This window comes from Akebia trifoliata, chromosome 7 (assembly GCF_017979445.1).
Source record: "Akebia trifoliata isolate Shusen 1 chromosome 7, ASM1797944v1, whole genome shotgun sequence".
NCBI lineage: Eukaryota > Viridiplantae > Streptophyta > Magnoliopsida > Ranunculales > Lardizabalaceae > Akebia > Akebia trifoliata.
This window is the reverse complement of record NC_141381.1, coordinates 4,192,549-4,218,162: the sequence shown is the minus strand read 5'-3', so window position 1 is coordinate 4,218,162 and position 25,614 is coordinate 4,192,549. Positions and strand designations below refer to the sequence as shown.

Here is a 25,614-nt window from a genome sequence, read left to right as displayed (position 1 = left end):
CACACCCAATATTGAACCCCATTAACCATCATCACCACTATTGTTGTAAACGGAAACGAGGTCAAGTTGTTTTGCTTTATTCTATTACTGTAGTTGAGTTTTATGCCTGCCATCTATCCCTAGTCATGAACTAGAATCAATTAATCACGTTGAGAACTACCCTCTATAAAGAAAGAAAAGTTCACCACCAATCCGTCATGCTCATTCAATCAAGGTATTTGCCATTGAAACACCACCATTAATCTTTGATCACAAATTTCAACCCACAAATGAATCAATTGAAGAAAAAAATCACTCATTGTTTGTTTCAATTTTTATGGAAAGATAAAGATGAGATCCAACTTTTATAAGTATTTATTGAGTACACGAGCAATCGAGGATCGCAAAACTCATTTTCTCATAAGATCTCGAATGAGTAATGTTAGTAGTGGAGGTTAGTCGACAAAGTTGGAGTTGAAATTGAGATACAAAATAGAAATCTAAGAACTTGGGACATACCTAAAAATTAGAAATCTAACATTAAAAAAAGAAGAGTTTCTATTGGCACCCCAACTTTTACTCATTCCAAACCCCTCACTTATCTTTGTTATTTTTAATTGGAGTGTAATAAGTAAAAGATGGGGTGCCAATAGCAGCTCTAAAACAAAAAGGTCACCCTATCTTGAAAATCATAACTCTCATGTTAAAGCTAGATACGAGGGTATTTTAAATCATTTTGTTAGTAACTTAGAGTAGAAGTTAAGGGGCATGTAATCAGTTTGAAAACACAGGGGTATCTAAAATATTTACACAAAAAATGGAGGGGGTATGTCTAAAATAAATCACCCTCTGGCGTATGTTAGCGAGCTTTGATTGACCTATAAGGTGGTGGTCCCTCCAGCTTCCTCGCACAAGACAGAAGAAGACTTGGATTGACTCTATAACTCAACGCCATTTCACCATCGTTTCTTCTTCTAGTTCTTCTCTCTGTGTTAGTTGATCGATGGCGGGAAACGAACGAACTTCATCTCTGAACATTTGAGGTGAATTTGTTTCTGATTATATTCTATTTTTAGTGCAATATTTTTTAGTCTATTTATTTGGTGTAGTTTGTGATCAGTGTTTAGATTCTTGTTCTTGGATCAATAATCATTGAGAGAATCAGAGGTTAAGCCTTTTTAAAATAGTAGAAATCTCTTTTTCTGTATCGATGTCTTACGGGGATGAACTTCATTTCTGAACCTTTTAGGTACATTTTTTTATTATTTTTTAATATTTATGATTTTCTCTTTTTCTTCTTCAAATGCGATCTTTTGAGTCAATTTATTTGTTCTTGAGGTGTATATTTTTGTGATCAGTGTTTAGGTTCTTGTGCTTGGCCCAAGGATCATATAGAGAAACAGAGATTAGGCCTTTTTTGAACAGTAGAAATCTCTCTCTTATGAAGTATTTTGGCTGAATTTGTCTGGTCAAGTGTCACTAGTCACTGTCAGTGTTCAAATTCTTGTTCTTTAGCTTAAGAATCAATAAGAGAGTAAGGTTTTCTAGAACAGTAGAAATTGATGCAGAGTGGCAAAAAAAAGCTCACAAATTTAAATTAATAATGCATCTCTTAGAAATTTCAAGTTCTCTTGTTGATTTGACTTATTTTGTTATGGTATCTTCCTCTTCTTCTTTAAATGAAGTATTTTGCTTGGTGTAGTTTGCAATCTCGGTGTTTAGATTCTTATTCTTTCATTTAAGAATCATGAAGAGAGTAAGGAATTTTAGAACAGCAGAAATCGCTTTACAAGGGCAAAAATAACTCACAATGATACAGAAATAATGCAAATTTTTAAAGTTTCAAGCCCAATTTTTGTTTTAAATTATTTGCAAAATTCTTGGTTGTAAAATCAGTTACACAATAATGTCCTGATTGAACACACTTTGTACACTTTTTTTCTTTCCTCAAAGTATAGTCGAGGCAAATTTAAATGGTTGTGAAGGATTTTCCAGAATTTCTTGGTTGCCTTTTGCATGACTATGTACTGACAATTCTAGCTAATTTTTATTAATCCCTGATTTTATTTCGATGAATTGTTTTCAGATCAACAATTTCAATGATGAAATCATCTCACGTAGAAGTATCACTTGGCCACAATGTTGGCAAATTATCTTAGATCTTCCACATTGCTGATATGCTCTGTTAGGTTGCTTGTTGTCCTTAAACCTAAAACAAGTAATTGAGGCAAGACTCATCGATCTGTACATCTGTTTGGCATGTGTCCTCTTGACTACATTGCCCTTAAATAAATTTAAGTTTCGTAAGTAATTAGGGAGTCATCTTCAATTCACAGACACTATCATATTATCTAGTAATGGAGGAACCACTTTCATATCAACCATTGAGAAAATCTTTCTACTTATACTTAATGACAGTGAAGTATAGAGAAAAGAGGAGGAACCTTCATATATTGACGTAAAGGTTTATACTTGGTACAGTTTGTGGTGCATTGACCTGATGAAGGACAAGTATGCCGAGGTTGTGACTAGTGAGGGCACACACACACACACACACACATATATATATATATATATATGATGCCAAACATTTTTTAAAATAGGGGTTAGAAGTTTCGGAATGGGCTGATTTTTTGTGAGGATGATCTCTATGGTGAAGAGATCATTCTCACCAAAAATCAGCCCATTCCGAAACTTCTAACCCTTCTAACCCCAGTTTACAAGTTGAAGAATAATGGACTGTCCGATTTTTGTAAACAACTTTTGATGGGGTTAGAAGTTTCGGAATGGGCTGATTTTTGGTGAGGATGATCTCATCATAGAGATCATCCTCACAAAAAATCAGTCCATTCCAAAGCCTCTAACCCATACATTGAAAAAATGTTTGGCTCTCTTTAGGGCTATATGGGTGGCGTTCGGAGGCCCTAAAGAGTGCCAAACATTTTTTTCAAAATAGTGGTTAGAGGCATTGGAATGGGCTGATTTTTTGTGAGGATGATCTCTATGGTGAAGAGATCACCCTCACCAAAAATAAGTTCATTCTAAAACTTCTAACCCTAGTTTACGAGTTGAAGAAATGTAGACCGTTCGATTTTTGTAAACCACTTTTGATGGGGTTAGAAGTTTTGGAATGGACTGATTTTTGGTGAAGATGATCTCCTCGTTATAGAGATTATCCTCACAAAAAATCAGCCTATTGTGAAACTTTAACCCATACATTGAAAAAATGTTTGGCTCTCTTTAGGGTCTCCGAACACCACCCTATATATATTTTGAGTGCTAAGTTGGACTTGAACCCATGACCTCAATGTAGAAAACTGAATTTATTTAGAATTCTTGGACGAGTATTACATAAATCCAATAGGGTATTTATAAAAGAATTATGGAAAAAAGGATTGTTAAGTCTTATAATGAGAACTTAGCATATATATATATATATATTAATAACAAGTAAATGGACGTAAACGCCTTTACATAGAAATAATAAAAGAGAGAAAAATAATAAATAGTAAACATTATTCCAATACTTCCCCTCAAGTTAGGGCAAGTATATCAACTAAGCCCAGCTTGACAAGATGAGAGTTAATGACAGAAGAACCAACAGACTTCGTAAGCATATTGGCAAGCTGATCTGAAAAAGATACAAAGATTGTTTGAAGAGCACCAGAGACAGGAAATCCCAGCTCCATCAGTGAAGATCTAAGCCAAATAAGCTCACAAGTGCCAAGTGCCATAACTCGATACTCAGTTTCAATAGAAGAACGAGAAATTACATTATGTTTCTTACTTTTCTATGAGATCAGGTTAACCACCATGAAAAGTACATAAATCAAAAGTAGAATTCCTATTAATAAGAGAACCAGTATAATCAGCATCAGTGAAACAGGACAAATGTGGTTGAACAGTAGACGAGTAGAAAAATCCAAGACTAGGACAAGACTTCAAGTAGTGAAGAATACGATAAACGACATCAAGATAAGAGTTACGCGAAGCATGCATGAGCTGACTAACTACATTAACCATAATGGTCAAATTCAGTTTAGTATTAGTCATATAGATTAGATAGTCACGAGTCTTTGATACGAAGAAGGATCAGATAAAAGATCACTAGATTCGGCATGAAAACAATGATTCTGATCCATAGCGGAGGAGGCAGGACGACAACCTAGCATCCCAGTATCCCGAAGAAGATCCAATGTGTAGTTATGTTGAGCTAGCGAAATACCACGATGAGAATGGATCATTTCTATCCCCAATAAGTACTTGAGAGGACGCAAGTCCTTAACCTTAAAAATACAATCCAATAACATCTTAACTTTGTCAATAACATTTCCAGTCACGATAATATCATCCACATAAACCAAAACAATAGTGCAACGACCATCCACTCCTTGACGATCAAAGCAAGTATGATCTGAATGGCACCTAAAAAACTCCATAAATAAAATAATCTCAGAGAAACATTGAAACCAAGCTTGCGGGGATTGCTTCAGGCCGTACAGAGATTTGAGAAGGCGACAAACCTTCCCTGAATACTCCCTCTGAAGGCGAAATCCAAGAGAGGGGTCAATGTAAATAACCTCAATCAGATCACCATTCAAAAATGCATTATTCACATCGAGTTGGTGAAGGGGGCCACGAGTGCCATGCAACTAAAGAGATAAGGAGGCAAACAATGGAGAGTTTGGCTAGAGGAGCAAATGTAGCACCAAAATCTTTTCTTGGAGTCTGCGTAAAGCCCTTAACAACGAGGCGTGCCTTGTATCGATCAACAGTACCATCCGCGAGATGTTTAATAGTGAAAACTCATTTACATCCAATAGTTTGCTTCCTAGAGGGAAGGGACAATAGTTTCCATGTGTGATTTTTCTGTAAAGCATCCATCTTAGCAGTTATTGCTCTAACCCATTGAGGATCTTGCAGCGCCTCTGATACAGATCGAAGAACTCAAATAGAACCAGTGGAGACAAGATAGGCCTGATAAGAGGGAGATAGTCCTTGATAGGAAACAAATTAGGCAATAGGATGATCAGTAACACACTCATGTTTACCTTTGCATAGGCAAATAAGAGTAAAAAATAGAAAGAATAGGAGTAAGAGTAGAAGAGGGTATACTTGAGTCCAAGGAGAAGGTTGGTAAGGTCGAAAAAGGGCGAGGGCATAGAGAGTAAATCTTAAGCGTCGGCAAAGATGAAGATGCAGATGAGGATGGAGAGAAAATTGGAGATGGTAGTATTATAGGAGAGGGATCCTGCAAATGAAAAGAGTCCTACAAAGAAGATGTATCACAAAAGTAGGGAACATTTTCAAAAAAAGGTGACATCTAAAAAATGAATTATTCGATGAGAAAAGGGATCACAACAGTGATACCCCTTTGACATAGATGAGTAATCCAAGAAAACACATTGAATGGTTTTGTCATCTAATTTCGTGTGATGAGGGGTTCTGTCTTGAACAAAACAAGTGCACCAAAGACTCAAGGTGTAATGGGGAAGAGAATACTATCAAGTCAAAAAACATGAAGAGACACCTGTCCCCCTAAGGTGCGATTCAAAACATGATTAAGAAGAAAAGCCGTAGTGAGGACTGTCATATTCTAGTATAACATGGGAACATGCATCCCCTGAAGAAGACAGTGGACAATGTTCAAGAGGTGGCGATTCTTGCGTTCCGCCACCCTGTTCTATTCAGGAGTGTAGGGACAAGTCAACTAGTGAAGCATACCATGCTCATGAAGATGAGATAGAATCCCATTAGAAATCCATTCCCCCTCATTGTTAGACCTAAGAGATTTAACAGAATTGTTGTATTGAGTATGAATCATTTTAAGAAAATTAACAAAAATAGGAAGCACCTCAGAACGAGAACGCATCAAATAAACCCAAGTACAACGAGAATAGTCATTAATAAATGTAACATAATATTTATGACTATTAAAAGCAGTAACAGGGTAAGGCTTGTCCTCACACATCAGAATGAACCAAATCAAATATTGCATTAAACTGATGCATGCGAGGAATATATGAAATACGTGTGTTTTGAAAGCTTATACATAGAGCACTGAAACTTGTGTTCACTACAAGAAAATTTTAAAGTAAGAAATAAAGAACATAAGTGCTGAAAATTAACATGTCATAGTGAGCATGCCATAAATCTAAAGTCTGAGAAGAGAAAGAATGGCTCTCAGAGAGTGGAAGCACAGAAGTCGAAACAGTAATAAGTTGAGATCCAAACAAATACAGCTCATTTCTCTCATATCCTTTGCCAAAAATCCTCCTTGAAGTCAAGTCCTGAAAAATACAGTAAGAAGGAAAAAAAATTACAGAGCAATTTAGAGACTTAGTAATACTACTCATAGACAAAATATTAAAAGATAGGTTAGAAATATGAAGTACAGAGTTAAGAGAAAAGTCAGAGGATAAGGGGATGGTACTCTTGCTGTAGATAGGGGTAAGAGACTCATCAACAAGACAAACCTCCTTATGAGTAGTAGGAAAAATAGAAGAATTGAAATGGCTACTTACCGATCATGTGATCAGAGGCACCATAATCAATTACCCAAGTCAGAGGAGCAGAGTCAGACTGAGTGACATGAAATGCAGAATATGTATCTGGGGTGTGGTAACTGAGGCCACTGTTGAAGATGAGTGACTATGGGCATGGATCTGATCCCATACAATGGCGGTAATCTAAGTCTGAAGTTGTTGCAAATCAATAGCGCCAAGGGAAGCAGAAGTATCAGTAAGAAGAATTGGTGATGACTTCACAGTAACAATTTGGGAGGGCAGACAGTCCCAAAGGGTAGAAGATCACAATAGATGGGGATAAAGTTGAAAGTAGCGGGCTTTCTCATAACCAATCTTCCCACAATGGCTACAAGTAAGACCACTCCCTTTACCACGGCCACAACCTCCACTACCTCGACTCCCAGATCCCTAAGTGCGAGTGTCAAAAAATCTCAAATTGGCTGTTAGAGTCATCTGATCTGTAGTTGGAGCAGAGATAATGCTAGAGGCCTGAGTCTGAGAGGAAACCACACAACGACAATGCTCATCACTATCAATGGTCGCAAATGCCTCAAATAAATAAGGTAAAAGAATGGTGTTTATAATTTGAGTTCGAAGTGCTTCAAACTCAGGACGCAAACCCCATGAGAAACTGATATGTCTGATTTCGAGCAATCCTCTTAACCACATATCCGGCTACCTTTGCAAACAACTTAACCATAGACTCGTAATGAGAAAACTCCTCCCAATGGGATTGAAGAAATCTAAAGTAATCAATTACACTCTGAGTCCCTTGGGTAGCCTGGGCAATGTCTCGTTTAGGTCATAGATCCGTGAGTCATTCCGAGCATGCGTATATGTCTGAGTAAGAGCTGACCACAATGAGACAGTATCATGATACATGAACATGGTATAAATACATTGCTCCATTGAGTTAAAGAGTCATCCAAGAATGGTGCAGTTGTCGATTTCTCATTATTCTATTTTGGGATCAATGAGAGTTGACTTATTAATGGTGCTCAAAAGCCAACCAAATTTCCCTCTACTCCCAAATAAAGTCTAACAGATCGAGACCAGGACTGAAAATTCTGACTATCTAATAGGGCATTGGTAATATGTTGGGTTGTGGAATTTGCCTCAAGAAGAGCGTTATAATCCTTGGTCTCATGATGTGAGGCCATTGTGTACTCTAAACAAGATCAAGACTAGGACTGAAAATTCCGACCATCTATAGGGCATTGATAATACGTTGGGCTGAGGAATTCGCCCCAAGAAGAGTGTTAGAATCATTGGCTTCGTGATGCGAGGCCATTGTGTACTCGGAACAAGAAATGCCTAACTTTGGCTTGAAGGGAGATCACTTGTAGTCTCAACCCAAGATGGGAGAAACCTCAAGATAAAGAAAAAGAAAGGAGCAGTCTCAAAAGAGAACATCAGCGCCTTTGTTGATGCAAATTCCACACAAAAAAAGGCACCTTTGCTGTCGTGGGTCACAAAGCTACCTTCTAGTTGCTGTCGTTGGCTCCCAGAATAGTCTCTATTATTGTTGCAAGTACTCAACTGTACCCCAGTTGCTGTCGTAGACCACCAAACAATGTCTGTTGGTGTTGCAGACCACTAATAACACCCTTATTGCTGTTGTAGGCAATCAATTGTACCCCAGTTGCTATCACAAACAACCAAACAGATCTTATTGTTGTCGCAGACAACCAAAACAACACCCATTGCTGTCGCAAACCACCAAAACAACCCCAATTGCTATCACAGACACGTAAAACCTTCCCAGCTATTATCGCAGACACCAAACAATACATTAGTTGTTGTGGATCACCAAACAAAACTTTTGTACTGTTGCAGGCACAAAACTCCACCCCTTGTTGCTGTTGCAAATCACCAAATAGTTCAACAAGGGTAGAAAACCCTAATGAACCTTATCGCAGGTTAGGGGTAACTCTAAATAGCCTATCACACGACAGAACAGCAAAGGGCAAAAACTCTATCGTAGCATGTGATCACTAGCACAATTATCGCAACACGTGATTAAGAGATCATAAACCAAAATAGGAAAAAAAAAAAAGGCTCCCGAAGGGTAGACCTCCTAACGAAGCTCTTGCTAGGTTATTAGGTTTTCAAGATTTGGAGGGTTGATGAGAGAGAAGGAAGGGGAGAAGAGAAGAAAGTTCAAGGTCCCAAAAGTCGATGAGGAAAACCCAAGGAGGAGTCGATGGGTCCTCTAGGGCTCTGATACCAAGAAGAATTATGGAAAAGTGATAGTTAAGTCTTATAATGAGAGCTTGACATATATATAGGGCTTTGATACCAAGAAGAATTATGGAAAAGTGATAGTCAAGTCTTATAATGAGAGCTTGACATATATATATATATATATATTAATAAAAGAGTAAATAGACGTAAATGCCCTTACATAGAAATAATAAAAGAGAGAGAAGTAATAAATAATAAACCTTATTTCCAATATTTATAAACATTACATCAACCAAGATATATGGAAACTAGCCTAATATACATATTCTAGAATATTCTAATTGATGTATTTTAATATACCAATAAAAAATATATATTTTAAATATATCATCCTCCATCACAACCTTCCATTTGTGATGAGATACACTAGCAATGATACAATGTATCTCATGCACCTTAATACAATGCATCTTATTCTCTAATACCCTCCCTCAATTGCATAGTCCTTTGAAGAAGGAATATGCAATTGGTTGCATTTAATAGTGATTCTTGGTCTCAAAAAGTAACATGCTCATTGATGGCCAAAAATCCAATCATACTTCACCGCTTGTCTGTGAGGTCCATCATTGTCACATCTCCTTTATTTTTTAGTCTGTCAGAACTAGTAGCTCACTAGATCAGATTTTTCATGATTCTTTCCAGAAGCATATGAAGTAGGATCATACGACTTATAAAAGAACTCTCGTTGGAAAGGTTTAAGATAAAAGAAAATAGAGATTACTCTATTAGGATCCTTCTCGGCATCCATTATTTGTAGGATGGCCAACAATGATTTCAAATGGGTTTTTACGGGAGTTTACGGTCCAACCAAGGATTGGGAAAGATCTCAGTTTTGGGAGGAACTTAGTGACGTTAGTGCTTTTTGGGGAGAGCCTTGTGTATCTCAAGGGACTTTAATGTTATCCGTTTTTTTCCTTTGAGAAATTTGGAGGTTCGAGGATTACTATGAAGATGAGGAGGTTTGGGAATGTCATCTAATCTAATGCTTTAGTCGATCTTCCTTTGAACGGGAGAAGATTTACTTGGTCGAATAACCAGGGATCTCCAATCCTAAATTTGCTTGACAAATTCTTATTGTTGACAAGTTGGGATGAGCATTACTCTAGGGCCTCACAAGATTCTGTTCCAAACCTGGCTTCAGACCATTGTCCAATCTTGTTAAAGGTTGGCCCAATCAGTCGGTGGCCGATTTTGTTTCGATTCGAGAATATGTGGCTCCGTCATGGGAATTTTAAAGAGCTTATTGGGGGGTGTTGGTCGAGTTTAGAAGTTGAGGGGTGACCCGGATTGCTGTTTAGGTTGAAATTGAAATGCATCAAGGAGAAGCTCTTGGAGTGGAATAAAGATATTTTTGGAAGGGTGGAAATAAAGAAATTTTTTGTTGTTGGAGTTAGAAGAGTTAGACAAGAAGGAGGAGGTGGATTCTCTTTCACGGGGGGAAGAGGGAGTTAGAAGGGGGGATTTACAGGAGTACAAACAAAGGGTGAACATGGAAGAGGTGTGTGGGAAACAGAAGTCAAGGATTAAATGGCTTAAGGAAGGTGACGGGAACACTAAATTTCTTCATCAGATAGCTAATTTGCATAGGAGGTCCAACAACATTTCCAAGATTAAAGTTGGGGGAGTGTGGGTAAAAAGGGAGGAAGAGGTTAGGAAAGGGGTGGTTGATTTTTATAGTACCTTCTATTTAGAACCTTATTCAGCAAGATTGAAGTTAGATGGTTTGCACTTTGATCATATTTTTTATTCATAAAGGATTTGGTTGGAAAGACCGTTCCATGAAGATGAAGTTTTGGAAATCATATCCACTTTGTGCTCGGCTAAGGCGCCTAGATTAGATGGTTTCAACTTAGGCTACTGTAAAACTTGTTAGGAAACGACTAAAAATGATTCGATGGCCGTATTGATTGACTTTTATGAACACGAGATTTTGGATCACAGGTCGAATTGCACTTTTGTAGCTTTAATTCTTGTGGAAGATGTTGCGGACCTTAGACCAATTAGTTTGGTGGGGGCTAGTTGCAAGATAATGTTGAATTTTCTTGCGGTTAGAATGAAAGTGGTGATGCCGGGGATTATTGGGTTGAATCAAGGGACTTTCATGAATGGGAGACATATTTTGGATGGATGGGATTCTCGTTGTTAACGAACATTTGGATTCAAGGTTAAAGTTGCAAGAACCGGGTTTGGTGTGTAAGATAAACTTGGAAAAAATGTATGATCATGTCAGTTGGAGTTGCTTGAGGTATTTGTTGAGTCATATGGGATTTGGGTTTAAGTGGCTTTATTTGGTGATGAAGTGCATTTCTTTGCCTTTCTTTTCTATCCTAGTTAATGGCTCTCCAAAGGCCTTTTTAAGAGTTCTCGAGGTTTGCGGCAAGGGGATCCCAATTGTCATAGCCATGTTCTTTCGAAGCGAGGTCATGTGGCATTTGTGGTGCTAATTTGCAAGCAAGCCTGTCAAAAATATCTCACACACAAACATAGCTAGCAATACAAGAGAACGGGGGCAACACGAGGCAAAGCCCCGAGGTAACTTTGTTGATATAGTATGCAATTATATGGAGTAATACGTTACAAAAGCAAATAAGGTGTGTTAGGGGCAACTAGTGATCTAGTACACTCGGGACGTCACATAGCTCGAGCGAGGGCTCAAAGTCAACGTGGGTGTAGGCCAGGGATTGGAACCAAAGACACCCTTCCTACAAAGAGTGCGCTAAGTCTTTCCTAGTTTTCTTGAAGGAAACATCAAAAGTAGAGGTCGGTTATATTCTTTTTTTTTCTAAGTGGTGGCCGAGGCTTTGGGAAAGACTATTGGTAAAATGGTAGGGAATGGAAACCTATGAGGCTTTCATGCTAGTGTTGGGGCATGGGGGTCCCTTGGTTACTTAGTTGCAATTTGCGAATGATACATTGGTTTTCTTAGATGTGGATTTAAATTAGGTTAGATTTCTCGAGGGTCTTTTGTGTTACTTTGAAGCCATGTCAGGACTACCCGTGAACTTTTGCAAAAGTAAGGTTTTTCCAGTTGCCCATGTGTTGAAGGTGGAGTTGTTAGCAACTACTTTGGGTTGTCTTGCGGGGCTCTTCCCTCTTCTTTTTTGGGTTTACCTTTGAAGCGAAGTACAAGAGCAAAAGCATTTGGGAGTCGGTTATTGAGAAGATTTCTAGACGATTGAGTTTTTTATAAGCTAACTATTTTTCTAAAGGTGGAAAGCTAACTTTAATCAAGAATGTGTTGTTTAGCATTCCAGTCTATTATCTTTCTTTGTTTTCGATTCCTAAAAGTGTGGAATTAAAATTGGATAAGCTGTTTAGAGATTTTTTTTAGCATGATAAGGATGGGAAAAGCATAATTCATTTTGTCAGTTAGAGGAATATGTGCATTTTGAAGAGTTTGGGGGGTCTCGAGTTCATGAATTTGGGAAGATTGAATGAAACTTTGCTTGGAAAGTGGCTTTGGAGGTTTAGGGTGGACCGGGAAGGGTTGTGGCGGAAAGTGATAATGGCTAAGTTTGGGGAAGATCCTTTTGGTTGGGAAAGTAGAGAAGGTAAAAATACTTATGGGTGTGGAGTGTGGAAAGGCATTTTAAAGATACTTACTCAAATTAGAAAGAGGGTCAAATTTAAGGTTGGGAGGGGGAGTAAAGTAAGGTTTGGGAAAGATTCGTGGTGTGCGGGGGGTCCTTTAAAAGATAGATTTCCTTATCTTTTTGCTATCTCAAGAAAAAGTAATCTTCTAGTGACAAGTTTTTGTATTTGGGAACAAGGTAGTGAAGGTTTGGGATTTGGGTCTAAGGAGGACTTTGAATGATTGGGAGCTTTCGAAAAGAACAAAGTTGTTGGGAATTCTTGACAGGGAAACAAGATGGTCGATTGCGGAGGGGAGAGAGTTTGGACTCTTAATAGTAAAAGTTTGTTTTCAGTAACAGAGTTTTATAAAGACTTAGATAGTAGCAGAGATCATAACTTCCCTTTCATCGTAGTGTGGGGGCCGAAGGTGCCTTCGAAGGTGGGTTTTTTTTTTTTTTGGTTAGCTATGTGGGAGAGGATTCTAACATATGATCAACTGAGGAGAAGGGGATTTTGTGGCCCGAATGTGTTGAACCACTTTTTATCGTTTGTGGGGGTGGTTTGTTGTTTTCCGGGTTCGGTGAGGGAAATCTTTGGGGAATGGCTTCAATTGGGCATGAGCGTTCTTAATTTAAAAAGGTTAATTTGGAGCTTAGCCCCATTTGCGGTTGTGTGGAGTATTTGGAAAGACAAAAACTAAAGAATCTTTGAAGGAAGGTTTCAATCAATCCAAGAGTTAACTGTTTCGGCTTTAGGATTGCTCTTTTATTGGTGTAAAATTTTCAAAGAGTTCAAAGGGGTGTTCTTTGAGGATTTCTTAGTTCGGGGGGGGGGGGGGGGGGGAGGTGGAATTGTAAAATTACGGAGTCTTAACTCTTTGTTTGCTTTTTGGGTTGGTCATCTCGACCATCCCTTTCATTTGTAATTTTTTTTAATCTTTATCTACTAAAAAAAGGGGAAGAAAATGATTAAGGCTCAACGATGGCACCACAGTGCCATCGCCGAAGAATGACACTCGAACATTGTGCTGCTAGTAGAGCTCAAGCTTTGATACCATTTAGAAAATTGATTTATTAATAATTCTTGAATGATCATTACATGAACCCTAATAGGGTATTTTATAGAGATTACATCAACCAAGATAGTAAGCCTAATCTTAAATACTTAATTAACATAAATCATTCCTAATCTTTAAATTTAAATATATATAGCTTACCAATCATTCATAATATTGAAATTACTAATTGATATATTCTAAATATATAAATCTTATCACAACCTTCCATTTGTGATGAGATAATCCAGTATATCTCATGTACCTTAATACAATGCATCTTATGCTCTAACACTCTCCTACAATTGCATGATCTTTGGAAAAAGGAATGTTCATGTCACGCCCCGAAATCCCAACACGAATCCCTATGATTTATCAGTCAAAATCTCGAGGTGTAAGGTAACCAATCACACAACCTGTTAGAACATTCACAAGTAATAATACTTATGGAAAAGAAAATATACGCAGTGGAATAAATATTTGACTAACATCTATACGAGAGCTAGAGTAAACGGAAGAAATCGACAAATACTGATATAAGTCAAGATCCTCAATCTCATAATACATCAGGTTACAAAAATTTCTAAACTAACATGTTTCTTATCTATAAGCAAAAAACCGCTAGGATCCTCTACTAATCCTCAAAGACACACGGTGGCGGCAAGACATCAATCTGATCCTCCTCAAGGACTTCCTCAAAAGACTCCTTAAAGAACGGCTCCTCAGTAGCTGAATAATCTGAAAGGGGAAGGATAGGATGAGTAATAGGGGAATGTTACTCAGCAGGATCAACGCCGTTCTAACAATGAGTCATACATGCACGAGTAATCATTTGAACAGTTAAATTATGCAAGTTTTTCATAATGTAACATATGATAAATGTCTGAGCATACTCAATAAACAATTAAATAATTTCAACCTATCATTTATATCATTTAAAGTAACCTATGCATTTTTCAAATAAAAGCATCTATCAAACATCACAAAAATAAGGAAAAGATACATAATAAGAACACGGCGGTGTAGTCTATTTATCACGTTTTACGTGGCATGGCCACTACGTAGAACTAGAGGCACTGTCCCATCAATCAGTCGAGAACATACGTTTCTCTCTATCCATCCATCAATTAAATCGATCAATCTATCATCTAATTTCCTACATATCTATCAAAGTAATTTCACCTTTAAAGTAATTCGAAATTCATAGAGCATCAACCAATTCCATTCGGTGGTTTTGATTGAGTCGAAAGACTCGGAAACAAAGATAAAATCGTAAGACGTAAAAGCTGAAAATCTGTGAAAATTTGGCTAAGTGTTGAAAAAATGATTTTTCAAAGTCGAAATTGAAAACGGGTTATTTCTTTTTTTTTTTTTTATACAACCATTCCCAACGTTTCGAAATGGGAGGGGTAACATCATCATTTTATTAAAGAACTTAGGGTATGTTTGATTGCACATGGAAAATAAGGTGGAAAATCAATTTCCATGGAAAATGACATTTTTCAAGTGTTTGATTGCACATGGAAATGGAATTCATTTTCCACCCCATTCAAAAAGTCCACTAAATCATGGATTTCACTTTCCCACCCATATGGGTGGGAAAATGAAATCCACCCATGTTTCCATCATCAATTATTCCCTACCACCACCACCACCACCACCATTACACTAACCTTGCCGTCATCGTCATCGCCGTCGTCACCATCGTCGTCGCCGTCGGCTCCGTCTCCGACCACCTTCTCTCTCTCTCTTCTTATTTTTCTTCTTCTCCATCCCTCACCTCCTCCGCCACCACCACCACCAAGTTCTCCCCCAATTTTCCTCACTTACCTTCATCGTCGCCACCGTCGTCGTCGTCGTCGTCGCCGCTGCCACCGCCTCCACCATCGTCGTTGTAGCCGCCACCGCCACCGCCGCCGTCGTTGCCGCCACCGTCGCCCTCGTCGTCGCCACATCCTCCTTCTCCTCTTCTTATTTTTTCTCATATTTTTTCCATGATTTTATCCAAGTGAAATCAAACAATGGAATTTGATTTTCCACCCTACCTATTTTCCACAACTAATTTTCCATGGATTTCAAATTCCATGGAAAGTGACTTTCCATGCAATCAAACATACCCTTAAAGTAATACTTAACCGTTTTTAATAAAATAAAGGTAGGAAATTAGTATACATACTATATGGAAGGTACACAAAAAAAATTGGAACCAAACTCAACATTTGAATACTTTCCGAATTGTTGATTTTTCATCGAAACTCTACCAAAATCGATCCAAACCTTATACTACTCATAAAATGGATAAAATACATCACATAAATCAAATGAACTAAAATAAATAAAAAATAGCCATGCAAACATGATTCAATACGTTCAAATATGTATAAATGTGATGAAATAATCGATCTATCGAAGATCACATGGATTTTCTAAGAAATTATTGTGTAACTAGAAGGTAGAAGGGAATGCAACCTACTTTGAGTTATATTCGACGGTTGAACGGAGTTTAAGATCGCCTCCGGCCAATCTCCAAATTTTTCCTCTGGCGAAAATCGAATTTCTTTGCTTCCACGCGTAGTCCTTGACGACGTGTACAACTTTCTTTTTTACGGCAAATTTGAGGGAAAGGGTATGAGTTTTGTTTGGAGAGGAGAACAAGAAGAAATCAGATTTTTCTAATAGAATTTAGATATTTATAACTTAAGTGGAACGTAAGCGTCATTTCGGGAGTTGTTTTTCTCGAATGTTGATTTAGATAATTTTATACTTTATTTCGGGTTATTTTTTGATACGAATCTAATGGTATATCAGATTCCTCAAATTATATCTCTAAAGTGTCGTTTACCTATTTGGTAAATATATAAAACGAAACTCGAGGATTTTGTAACTTTTCCATCCGAACTTGAATTTGAGTGTGTTTACAGGGTAAAGTATGTTTTTACAATCATTTTGAACCCAATGGCAAAGTCAAATTTCGTTAAAGATGGACAGAACAAAACCTGAGTATTTTACCTTAAGTCCCTTTGTTAGAATTTCTCCAAATTTCACTATTTTATTTTCTCGAGATACTAATTAGAATTTGGGGTATTGCAGTTCAATTGGTTTCTTTACTTAATTGCTCTTGATCTCTTCAAGTGATGTTATTCAACCGTTTAAAATCCATTTGTGCTTTTTGGTAATCACCAAGTGACTATAAAGTCCATCACTATCGCATCCCGCTTTTTTTCTTTTAAGTTCGTCAAAGCCGGTGGCTTATGAGACTAGGTCTGTCATGATTTCTCTTAGGAGCATACAAAGTAGAATCTTGCAATTTAAATGAAATAACTATCGTTGGTGAGATTTTAGATAAGGAAAAAAATGAGATCATGAGACATGAATATGTAAACTTGAGAGATTTGTAGGGATATGGAAGGTGTGGTTTCTATTGAAGAAAACTAGAACAATAGTAAAAAAAAATTAGGTTTGGCAATGACAATGGAGCCATCGCCATAGAACGGCGCACCAAGATTGATGTGCTCAGTGGAGCTTGAGCTTTGATACCATATAGAAATATGATTTTATTGATGATTCTTGGATAAATATTATATAAATCCCAATAGGGTATTTATAAACATTACATCAACCAAGATATATGGAAACTAGCCGAATATAAATATTCTAGAATATCATAATTGATATATTCTAAAAATAAATAAACATTCTAGAACATCCTACTTGATATATTCTAAATTTAGATAGTTGCTATTGCCACACTAACTTTTGTTAATGTCACACCAAATGTGTGCAATTTTTTGGTGATTTACATAGGAATTGGTGTGACAATAGTGGCTCTCTAAATATGTCATCCTCCATCATAACCTTCCACTTGTAATGAGATACACTGGCAATGATACAGTGTATCTCATGCACCTTAATACAATGATCTCTAATAAGGTATTTATGGAGATTACAACCTAGACAGTAAGCCTAATCTAAAAAACCTAATTAACATTAATCATTCATAATATTCAAATTTAAATATATTGCTTACCAATCATTCCTAATATTGAAATTACTAATTGATATATTCTAACTATATAAATCTTCATCACAAACTTCCGTTTGTGATGAGATACATTGGTAATGATTCAGTGTATCTTATGCACCTTAATACAATGCATCTTAAGCTCTAACACGCAAAGTTGCTTTGCAATGTGTCAAACCAATTGAGCTCTTGGTCTAAGCCCTGGTGTACATAATATTAGTTGATGAGACTAGAGAGGGAATCAAGACAAAACTAAAATTATGGAGAGAGGTGTTGGAACCTAAAGGCTTTAGAATAAGTAGTTACTATATCGAGTATATGCAGTGTTAAGTTAGTACTGACACCCAGAAGGAATAATGTACTGATTTATTATACTTTAGAGAGGAGAAGAAGACAAAGGAAGAGAGTTGAATAAAATACCCTGCAACATTTCACAGACCAAAATACCCTGCGACATCTACAGTTATACACATATACACACACTAAACTATTTTTCTTGGATGCAGTGAAGTAAAACAGACTGTAGTATTTTGTAATAATTGTCTAATTTATTTGTCGCTAATGCTTATTTATGTGCCTTTGCTTTAATCCTGTTTAGAAAATGATTTGTTACCTGAATTAAACAAATTGTGCCTTTTTATTTCTTTCCACTCAATTTGTCCAATGGCGATGATCTCAAGATTAGTTCACCTGGAGCTTTTGAAAACTAATTTGGCCCTTGATGTGGAAAAAGACGGATCTTCTTTATTGAATTTCCAAACACTAGAAATCAGTTCTTACAAGATGATTATGTACAACTTTTTTAGTTTGCTTTGCATTTTTTTTAAAAAGAGATCTTCTATTGCCATGCCACCCCAAGATGTGTGCTAATTCTGTGGTGATTTACATGTGACTTGGGGTGGCGTTAACAAAAAAATGTATATGTTATTTTTTCTTGATCATGCTTTTCATGCCTACGGAAGATTTTTTTTTTGGTATCCTACATTTATAAATCGTCATTTTACATTTTAACAATCATTTCCTTTGTATTATATAACAGGAGACTGCAGTTAACTTTACTTGAAGAACATGGGTAGGACGATTCAGGTTTCTGGATTCCCTTCTAGTGTATCTGCTGAAACAGTTAAGGTCTTTTTGGAAAACTATACAGGCGAGGGAACTGTTTATGCACTAAAACTTAGGCAAACCAAAACAACTAGATCAAATCCAAGGTCATTTGCAGTAGTCCAATTCACAAGTCCTGAAAGTGCTGAACAAATATCTTCGTTGATTAATCAGCGCCTATATTATGGGACTTCTTATCTGAAAGTTCTAGAAATGAAACGTGACATTGTACCGAAGCCAAGGACTTTAATGCTTAGTTTGGAAGTTAAAGCTCTGCATTTTGGCTGTCAGATTTCAGAAGAAAAGTTTTCTTCTCTTTGGAAAGGGTTGGATGCTATACTGAATGTTGGGTTTGGCCTCCGAAAATTGGAATTTCTTCTGACACATCGTCATATGGAATACAACTTGATCTTTCTTATGATAGCATTTGGCAAATCCAGCTACGCCACCCACGGAGGCTAAGTATAAAGTTTCTCCTGATTCAGGTTTGCTCACTTAAAGATTTTTTTCGTTCTTGTTTTGCCTCTTATCTATTCTTTGAATTGTTCAAAAAATAAATAAGGTTTGAACATTATTATGTCCATTTGTTGAGACTGAAAATACTGCTTTGAGGTAGTGTGACAATCCTGATTTTCTTATCTTTCAAATGGATTACTAAGTTACAAAGCATAAGAACCTCATTTCTCTTGAATATTTTTCATATTCAATGTCAACCCATTCAAGCTTGCATGTATATGGAAAGTTATTAGTTTAGTTTGATGAATTTATAATCATCATGTACGACTCTGTTGACTAGTATTATGCAAACAACAATAACCACTCTTTTATTCATGTAGTCAAAGTTAAATTACTTCTCATATAACTTCACATTGCTTGTCATAAATTAGTCGGAACCAGTCTAATATGAGGCATGAGTTTTCTTTGACAGTCTTGTATAAAGCATGTAAAGGAGAGATCATTGACATGATTTGCATATTTTTGTAGGTGTCCGCTGCTCCACGAATTTTTAAGAAACCTTTGTGCTCTTCAGGAGATATATACGGAGACCCAACTTTCAACTATTTTAGGGATACACCAGATGATCAGTGGGTAAGAGCAACTGATTTCACTACGTCATCTTGCATTGGGCAGTCTTCTGCTCTATGTTTGGAGCTTCCATACAACTGTAAGCTTCCGGGTATTCGTGAAAACTTTCACAATTATAAAGAGGATGAAGGTCGATTCCTTTTGGAGAGTGGTTCTACTTTTTCTCACAGGATGGATTTAGTACCTATTGTTGAGCCTCCTCCCCATGGACAAGAGTTGCCATATGATATCCTTTTTAAGATTAATTCCTTGGTTCAAAATGGGTATCTGTCAGGGCCAACACTTGATTCCACTTTTTTTAGGTTGGTTCATCCTTCAAATATTCCCGTTCACCATATAGAACGTGCTTTGGAAAAATTGTTTCATTCAAAAGACAGCTGCTATGAACCTGTAAAGTGGCTTCGAGAGCAGTACACAAAATACCTCACTTCAAAGCATACTCCTAGATCATCTACTATTTCCTTGGATGATGGTTTGGTGTACGTTCGCAGGGTTCAAGTAACCCCTTCAAAGGTATACTTTTGTGGTCCGGAGGTTAACGTTTCCAACCGGGTGATACGCCATTATCGTGGAGCTATTGACAATTTTATCCGTGTTTCTTTTGTTGATGAGGATTGGGAGAAAATGCGCTCAACAGATTTATCTCCACGTGTACTTACAAATGAGGATAAAAAGCATACTGACTTGTATAAAAGGATACTTTCAACTTTGAAAAATGGCATAATTATTGGTGATAAGAAGTTTGAGCATCTTGCGTTCTCATCCAGTCAATTGAGGGATAATTCTCTATGGATGTTTGCTCCTTGGAATGGGATTACGGCAACTGTTATCAGGGAGTGGATGGGTAATTTTCGTGATATAAGAAATGTGGCAAAATATGCAGCCAGACAAGGTCAATCTTTCAGTTCGTCAATGGAAACATTGACTGTGTTTAGGCATGAAATTGATACTATTCCCGATGTCAAGATTGAAAGGGATGGAACGGAATATGTTTTCTCTGATGGAATTGGGAAAATTTCTTCTGAATTTGCACGGAGAGTGGCAATAAAGTGTGGCATGAAAAGTTCCACTCCATCAGCCTTCCAAATCAGATATGGAGGCTATAAGGGTGTTGTGGCTGTGGATCCAACATCAGTAAAGAAGTTATCCTTGAGAAAAAGCATGTCAAAGTATCGATCAGAGAACACAAGTTTGGATGTATTGACATGGAGCAAATTTCAACCTGGTTTCCTCAATCGCCAATTGATCACACTTTTGTCTACTCTTGGTGTCGAAGATCGTATATTTGAAAAGAAACAAAAAGAAGCTGTAGATCAGCTAGACATGATTTTAACAGATCCTCTAAGGGCACAGGAGGCACTTGAGGTCATGTCTCCAGGAGAAAATGTAAATGTTCTGAAGGAAATGCTCAAGTGTGGTTACAAGCCTGATGCTGAACCATTCTTATCAATGATGTTGCAAACATTTCGTGCATCAAAGCTGTTGGAACTACGGAATAAAACAAGGATATTTGAACCAAATGGAAGATCAATGATGGGATGCCTAGATGAAACTAGAACCTTGGAATATGGGCAAGTATTTGTACAAGTTTCATGTGTTGGCCATAGACAGTTTCATGTCAACCCATTCTTTATAAGAAATGAGAATGAATTAGACCAACGTTCATTGATCATTATGGGGAAGGTAATTGTTGCTAAAAATCCATGCCTGCACCCTGGAGATGTGCGTGTCTTGCAGGCTGTCAATGTCCCAGCTTTGCAACATATGGTGGATTGTGTTGTTTTTCCGCAAAAAGGAAAAAGGTAAGTTATATTAAATTTCTTTTTGGTATTTATGAAAACAGTGAACGCTTGTGTAATATTTGGGCAAGTACCAATGAGCGTATTGTCATACTTTGGTTGAATTAATTACTACATTAGATACTAATATTTCAATGCAGTATAAGAAACATGTAATTTTTTATCATCACTAACTAATTTTGTGCATGTAGACCGCATCCAAATGAGTGTTCAGGGAGCGACTTGGACGGAGATATATATTTTGTAAGTTGGGATCCTGAACTTATTCCACGCCGTCAGGTCAAACCCATGGACTATACCCCAGCACAAAGTGTTCTCTTGGATCATGATGTTACAATTGAGGTAATATTCTTCCTGATGTTAATACTGTTGTGCAATAATGTTATTGTTCTTCCCTAGTATCTTTAAATTTTTGGTGCTCCATGACAATATCAAGAATCTAACGTTGTATAATTATGTCTATTTCTTTACCATTCTCAATGCTTGATATCCACAGTATGATGCATTTGTTCTACCATTTTGTACCGATTAGAGAATGAGATGTCCCATTAGTAGTTTGTTATGTTTAAGAAGCAGAGAAATTTTCATCCTTATGTCTACATTATCTTGCCTTATCTACCTTTGCTTATTTTTTATTATTTGCTAAATACGTATGTGATTATCTATTAGATGCAGTCGATCACCTTAGTTTTTTTTTAAAACTCTTTTTTCTGTTTTGTTTGTCACAAGATCACTGCAGACTTTGTTCCCTGTTTAGACTGGGGTTTGTTTTGACATGGAACACTAACATGGTGAACTTAAACCACCCATCTGAGCAAGTATTAGATTTTGTCATCTTTCCAGAAAATTAATCCAATGAAATTGTGATGGGAATGGCCTTCAACTTCGTGTTTTTCTTAGTACATTAACATATAAAACCTCTTAAAAAAAGGGGACTTTGGGTTGTTGAATGACTGAACTTTTGGGAATGAGAACCAAATCAATATGTATATTTTTTGTTTTTGGATGGGAAAGCTGGACTTGCACCAACAAGGCCACAGCATCAAAGTTGCATTGCAATATGTCAACTAACTGAACTATGGGACCCACCCCAAGGCTTCAAGAAGCATTAATCAAAACCTAGAATGGGATTTAATAGGCAGAGCACTCTTTGTTTGTGATCTTAACATCCTTGAACAAGTGAGTTTTCCCCTAGCTTGAGGACTATTGGAAAGCCTCAAAATGTGGGTTTTGGACTAACCAAATCACTTCTAATTGGTACTTGCCCCCCACCCCCACCAAAAAAAAGAAAATTAATAATAATAATAATAATAAGATCACTACTTCTGGTGTGTTGAATCAATAGTTCAACACGATAAACGGTAGATTAGATTAGGTTTTTAGAGGAGAAGGAAATAAATGAAAGAAGAAAGGCAAGAGGGGTTTGACACAATTCTGTTACTAGTTGATGCGCACCAGGTGTCATCCTAATTCGTCTTTGATAAACGGTTGGGAAGCCTCAGATTCTACCCCAATTCAATTTCTCTGCAATTATGCACAAGAAAAACCTTAAATAAATAACCCCAGACACTAAGGGATCTTGAACCATTGTATCCTCTTCAACATATGCCACCCTGCATTTATTATAAAAATACAAAATTACCCGCTTACAAATAGATTGCCCAAATCAACAATCAAAATAATTAAAATTATCCCTAATTCCTAATAGGGTTCCAAGCTACTTTCTTCAACCAGAACTCTTCTAGATTCAAAGCAAAGCAGTGAGACATATTTGCGGATGGGCTTTATTTTACGTAATTGGGGTATGTGATAATCAAAATAATCTTTCTCACGTACCTTGCAATTAAGTTCAATGAAGTGTATGATATTCGATGTCAGTTTTGACAAAACCCAACAAACATTCAATCTGAGAAGAATGTCAGTCTTCGAAAATTCATTCTCTTCATATATTAACTCCATTTCATCAAAAAGAAATTTTGTTGTGTTAGATTACCTTAATTATTTTTTTATTTTTTTAGTTTGGTAATTATATATCAAAAGTGTATAGGCAATGGCATAATTTCATATCCATATAAATTAATTTGAAGTTATAAAGCATATTATTGATAATATATGAGATATTCTCAATTGGTGACATGTTTGATTTTGTGGTATAGGAAGTTCAAGAATACTTCACAAATTACATAGTCAACGACAGCTTAGGAATCATTGCAAATGCCCACACTGCCTTCGCCGACAAGGAACCACTCAAGGCAGAGAGCAATGCTTGTATAGAGCTCGCAATGCTATTCTCAATTGCTGTCGACTTCCCAAAGACTGGTGTTCCAGCTGAAATCCCCTCTCATCTACATGTCAAGGAGTTCCCTGACTTCATGGAAAAGCTTGATAAACCCACTTACGAGTCACATCGAGTGATTGGAAAACTATTCAGAGAGGTCAAAGATATCGCACCACAAGCAAGCTGTATAAAATCCTTCACTAAGGAGGTGGCAAGGATATCTTACGATTCCGACATGGAAGTTGATGGCTTTGAAGATTATATCGATGAGGCTTTCTATTACAAAGGTGAATATGATTTCAAGTTGGGGAACCTAATGGACTATTATGGGATTAAAACCGAGTCGGAGATTCTTAGTGGAAGTATAATGAAATTTTCAAGACTATTTGATAGAAGAAAAGATGCTGATGCAATCGGAGCCGCAGTGAGAGCTTTGAAGAAGGAAGCAAGGACTTGGTTTGACGGGAAGAATGGTACGGAGTCGAGCTCTCAAGGAGATGATTTGTATGCTAAGGCATCGGCATGGTACCACGTAACATATCATGAAAAATACTGGGGATGCTACAATGATGGATTGGATAGGGACCATTTCCTTAGTTTTCCATGGTGTGTCTACAACAAGTTGATTTACATCAAACGAGATAAAAACAGTAAGAAAAGGAGTCTCAATCGGTCATTGGAGAACCAATTCAGGTTTGGTCTGAGGTTGAGTTGAGAAATTAAAAATGCTTATTTCGGCATGTTCGAAAAACTATTCAGTTATGTAAATATGAACTTTTAACTGGTGTTGTTGATATTGGTGGAAGTGTTTAAGTTAATGAGTAACTTGTATTTAGTTTGGTTTTCACACATTGTTGATATGAGTTGATGATTCATTTTCTCTACTTTCGCCCTTCTCTTCTTTAGTTCAATTAATCTATTTTTTTTTCCTTCGCTTTACATAATAGTCACCACTTTTCTCTCGTGCTGAAACAGATTTCTTTTATAACTTAAAAATAATAATATATCTAAGAAAATAAATCAGTTTTATTTAATTAAGTTACATCTTTAAAAAGAGAATCAAGTCCCCCTCGTTCATAATTCGATTAAATGTATTTCTGACAATTGAAGAGTCAAAAATTTATTTTAAAAAGTTAAAATAGCTAACAAGATTCTTCATGGAGAGCAAGATTTCATCATCATCAAGAATGGCACCTAACAGAATGATCAACCATTCTTAGATCGTATAGATTTGGCAACCGAAAAAATCAACCTACATATAGGTTTGCTCTAGACTCCTTGACCTCGCATTTCACAACTCATGTCGGGGGTTGAAGACTTCACTGTCTACTCTGCTGCTTGTGTATTCGGTGTTGCCGCGTCTCCCTGGCTTCCTTGCCCATCATCTTGTCAAAGTTGGTATTCTTAATTACACAGTTCAGGTCAATTTCTTCCTTCAACTTTTCCTCCTAATTAAACCAAAACAAACAGTTTACACTTACGAAAACTAATAGACTCAAAAGGAACCAGTTTCTCCCTTCTTGGTTTTGCAATGTCATCCCAAGATCCAGACTGTTGGGTGGTCCTTGAGATGTCCATTGTGTGAGAAACATGTGTACAATCAGGCACATACATGTACTTTGTCGTTGGAGTAAAAACTACTTCAGTTTTGTAGAGCATATTTGATATCATATGTTGGGCCTAACATGGTCAATCTATTTAATCTAAGTATGGCAGTAAGAAATAATCACATTGATAATGGCGAAACGTTGACAAACTAATCCTTAGAGCCAGGGACCCAGTCCTAGAAGCATCAGTTTGGGACCATGAGTGCAGACAGGATCCCGAGTGTAAATAGACAGCTAAAACATCCTCCGAGTGAAACGGAGTTTCAAGGGCAAAATGATTCCAAGCACACCTCCTACGTGGGCACATTGTTTGACACTGAACAATTTGACTTGACTAATAGA

At 37.0% G+C, this 25,614-nt stretch overlaps 1 protein-coding gene across 1 annotated transcript; it reads left to right on the top strand.

The window, feature by feature from the left end:
• The first annotated feature begins 865 nt into the window (after positions 1 to 865).
• Positions 866 to 24,512, top strand: LOC147398051 (putative RNA-dependent RNA polymerase 1). The gene is given in 6 exon segments (XM_086447161.1): positions 866 to 1,022; positions 18,438 to 18,902; positions 18,905 to 18,987; positions 19,487 to 21,390; positions 21,579 to 21,729; positions 23,544 to 24,512. Coding segments are annotated over 5 exon segments (3,411 nt in total). The 5' UTR covers positions 866 to 1,022; positions 18,438 to 18,466; the 3' UTR covers positions 24,381 to 24,512.
• The last annotated feature ends 1,102 nt before the right edge of the window (positions 24,513 to 25,614 follow it).